At 44.2% G+C, this 4,261-nt stretch overlaps 1 protein-coding gene across 1 annotated transcript in view; it reads left to right on the top strand.

The window, feature by feature from the left end:
- The first annotated feature begins 258 nt into the window (after positions 1 to 258).
- GPAT3 (glycerol-3-phosphate acyltransferase 3) overlaps positions 259 to 4,261 on the top strand; it is a 32,084-nt gene continuing 28,081 nt past the window's right edge. Inside the window, exon 1 of the mRNA XM_039350838.1 lies at positions 259 to 543. Coding sequence (XP_039206772.1) covers positions 400 to 543 — 144 coding nt within the window. The 5' untranslated portion in view covers positions 259 to 399. The remainder of the gene's footprint in view (positions 544 to 4,261) is intronic.

Below are 4,261 nucleotides of genomic sequence, written 5' to 3'. Positions count from 1 at the left end.
GGCGCACCCGCTATGCGCGCTTCCAGGGCGCGCTGAAGGCACTCTTTACGCGCGGCTTCCGCGGCAGATGCAGGAGAGGCCGAGCTTCGTTGGGGAGCCAGGCGCCTGCCCCTCCGCGGCCGCCCTTGAGTTATAACGCGCCAGCGGTGGCTCCCTGCCAGGAGTCACCCTGCGCAGTCACCGGCTGCAGGCAGTGCCCGAGGCGCCCCAGCGTTGCCGAAGGAGTTAAGTGGGTGGAGCTGCGGGAGGCTAGGCAAAAGGAGGCAGCTCGGAAGAGGCGCTGCCAGTGAGCTAGCGCGCCCGGAGGGTTTTTCCCTGTCCAGGCCGGCGAGCGAAGGAAAGAGCCGGGGACGCCGGCGCTTGGCTGCGGGTGGCGGCTCGCAGGCCCTCGTCCCCAGCATGGAGGCGATACTGGCCGTCTTTTTGCAGCTCCTGAGCCTCTGGTTCACCCTGGCGTTCCTGCTCATCGTGCTGCCGTCCGTCTTCGGGCTGTCGCTGGGCGTCTCGGAGTTCTACCTCCGGGCGCTCGTCAAGATCCTTGAGGTGAGTCGGGGGGGTTCCCGGAGGGGTATTCGAGGAGGTCGGCGCAGGGCGCAGCTTATTTAACCCTCTCCCCGCCTGGATTTCATGATAAGCCAGGCGGCGACGCTCAATTGGCAGGGGATGATGGGGAGTGTCGTCAGGAGCGTTGAAGGGAAGGGTGGCCAAAGGTACGCTTTACCGGCACTTGCAAAGCTCACCAAAAGCGGACCTTTCCCGCATGATTCAGCGATCTCTTAGGCGGTGGAGGGAGGCGAGAGCCAGCTCTCCTCACTGAAAGTGGGTCCTCAGCCTGGCCAGGGGAAGAGGTCGCGGCCGGGTTGGGATCCGGAGAATGGGGATCTACGCGAAATATGGGAGCGGAAGTGCGGGAGAGAGGTTGTTTTGACCAACCTGGGACGAAACGCAGCGTCTTTACATTGCTCCCAGGGGGACTTAGAGGACTTAAAAATCCACCCTTCAGTGCGGAATCCGCTCTCGATGGATTATCTTTATTAGACCGAAGCTTTGGCCGGGTGGAAGAATGGGGGCATTTTGGGATGAAAAACTGGAGTGGAAGGGGCGCTTTTAAAACAAAACGCCTGCCAAAAAGCTTGGGTTGTGCCAGGGCAAGGCTGCCTTGCGTATCTCAAAAGGATTTCATCTGGACTAGCTGGTTTAGTGCATTTTAAGGAGCCAGGCTATTGAATTTTTATTCGTGACCTGCTGAAATATTTTCTGCTTTGTGAGGTTGTCCAGAAGTTAAACCAGGTGCAGAATTGTTGTTGTTTTCCAGTTAATTATGGCAATCCACTGCTTTAAGAAGAACCCTGCTGGGAAATGCATGGTGATCCACTCACTGCACAGGTGCAAACAAGCACTCACCACTGCTGTAATAGTATCCCAGACCTGTGTGAGTGGTTTGGAATTGGCTCTGTAGGTCAGTGCTACATGGATGACCTTGGTGAAGTTGTCTGCAACCTGTCCTTCTGTTAGTGGCAGAGCCCCTCTTGGATCAAAAATAAAATTTCTATTTAAAGGACAGTATCCAATGGGAAATGTGTATTGGTTAGAAGGAGCCAGATGACCTTCACTATAGCATGCTTTATTTATTAAATTTATAGTTGCTGATATGACTCATGGGACTCCTGGTAGTGTACAATAAAGTAAACAAATCTTAAATAACCATTATAACATAAAATTAACATAAAATACAAATCCGATCATGAGAGAATGCACCAAAATCTCACAATACAACCATCTTGTGGGCTCCATATATATATATATATATATATATATATATATATATATATAATCTCACTTCAGGTGGGTTGTGGGGCGATGATGTTCTACAGGGCAAATCTACTGCAGAAAAGGTCCCTCTCCTTCGTCTCATCAGACAGAACTCTTTAGCACAGTGGTTCTCAACCTTTCTAATGCCGTGACCCCATAATACAGTTCCCCATGTTGTGGTGACCCCCAACCACTTATACATCACCAGGTGCCAGGGGCATGGCCAAAGAAAAGAGGAAAAAAAATGGCGGGCAGCCTTGTTTGGCGACCCCCGTGAAATGGTCGTTCGACCCCAAATGGGGTCCCGACCCACAGGTTGAGAACCACTGCTTTAGCAGATAGGGCCCATTATATGCTCTTCCTTGCTAGATCTGATGGGTAGATAGACCCCCATGCCATTTGGGACTCTAAAGATGACAACCAGCATTTTGAATTGAACTTAGAAGCAAACTGGGAACCAATGCAGCTTGCAGAACATGTGTCATGTCATGTAGTGTTTCATTGCTAGGAGCACAGATAACTCATTTCACTTTGCATCAGTTGAAGTTTCCAGACACACTTCAAGGGCAGCTCCAGTATGTTTCAGTACTCCATTCCAGAGGTGACCAGGGCATGAGTAACTCTGAGATTAATGCAGACAAATAAATATAATTTCCCCCCTGTTGCAGTTAACAGGGCTATCAGTAGTTTACAACAGTTCATCAAAATGCAATAGAGCATCTACAGGAATGACAGAAATTTTGTTTGAAAAGCACCAATGCATTATAGAAAAAATATGTATACTTCATACCAGGATTGTCTTGGCCACTATACAATATATTGTTGAGGCTAGCCTGATGTCAACTGGACAAACCTATAGAAATAGAAACCAACAACATGAACTGACCCTTCAGCCATTGCCTCCTCCACTCCACTCCACCTCCCAGGGTGGAGGGTTTCTGTGGGACAAACAAGTTGGACCAGTTTTCATGATTTGATATTTTGGGATTAAGCCTGGTCTTAGTTGAGTATCCATATACTTTATAATAACTAGGTTGAATATATTTACTTCCAAATTTATTTGTAATGAAGTTCAGATTTCTTCTTATACTAAGAAACTCTTTGGTGAAGGTGTGAACTATATTTTATTTAACAGAGACCATACCATCTGCATTGATGGGTACACTTCCTATTAGTGGGCGTATTATGGCAATTTATAAACTTCCATTGGACAAGCAGTTTTTTTCTTGATTGCTTTTTTTGAATATTTTTAGAGTGCTTGAAGGTAGGGTTTCAAGATCCAGGTAGGATAAAGAATTCACATTGTTCATAGTAAAAAACAACAATAGGAATTTGACTAATAAATGCTGTGACTTTGGGATCTTCTGTAAGGTCCAGGTACTGTACAGGTATAAAAGGAAAGGAAATTGAATTCAGCCAACTTATTTTGACCTTTGTTTCTTTATTGTCTTGCAAAACATATTACCTTTGACTTTTTCATATACCTAGACACTTGGAGTTGCTGTTATGTAACATATTTAGATACTGATGCAAGAATCTATTTCATCTGGGAATAACAATATATACTTAGTCCTTATCCTGCAGTCTTACAGATGAGGAAATCCTCTGATTAAAATTGGAAAGATAACATGCTTTTGCTTTCCTATTAAATCTGATATTGTATTTGATGTACAGTCTTCTTTTTGAAATTCTAGGCTAGCTACATCCTCATCCTTTATAAAATATACAGTTTTCTAAACAAATAAAATCTATTGGGAAACGGAATTGTTCATTGTTTAAATTCCAGTTCTCCTTTTCTGATGAGATAGAATAATTCACAGGGTGACCTAATTCTCCAAACATTTCTCTCTGATAAAAATCTAGAAAAAATAGTATTTGAATTTCCTTCGCAGGGAATACTTCTTTGTATTCATATATTTAATGAAAATAGTTATTTCTCTGCAGCAGTGTTCCTTAAAATCTTTTTCTCTGGGGAACCCTTTCCAATTTTGAAGATCATGGAGGATTCCTAAAGAATTTTGTTTGAGAGTTATAGTGATCGATATTGACTGCATTAAAAATTAAAACTGGTGCAGTTCCATTATGACCTCAATGGAAACTAGAATTTCTGTTGCTAAACAGAAGTGAGCTGAACCCCATTTTTGCCACAATTGTTAAAAGCGAATCACTGCAGTTGTTAAGTGAATTTTGCAGTTAAGTGTATCTGGCTTCCCACATTAACTTGGCTTATTGGAAGATAGCTGGGAAGGTTACAAATAGTGATCACATAACCTCAGGACACTGCAACTGTCATAAATATGTGGTGGTTATCAAGTCCCTGAAATTTGGTCACATGACCAGAGGGATGCTGTAACAGTTGAGTGTGAAAGCCAGTCATAAGTTATATTTTTCAGTGCAGTTGTAACTTCGAACAGTCGCTAAACGAATGGTTGTATTTTATTTTAAAATA

The sequence above is a fragment of the Crotalus tigris genome, unplaced genomic scaffold (genome assembly GCF_016545835.1).
Source record: "Crotalus tigris isolate CLP2741 ecotype Arizona unplaced genomic scaffold, ASM1654583v1 scf7180000018362.2422785, whole genome shotgun sequence".
NCBI lineage: Eukaryota > Metazoa > Chordata > Lepidosauria > Squamata > Viperidae > Crotalus > Crotalus tigris.
Note: the sequence above shows the minus strand (reverse complement) of the source record. Positions and strands in the feature narration are given on the sequence as shown.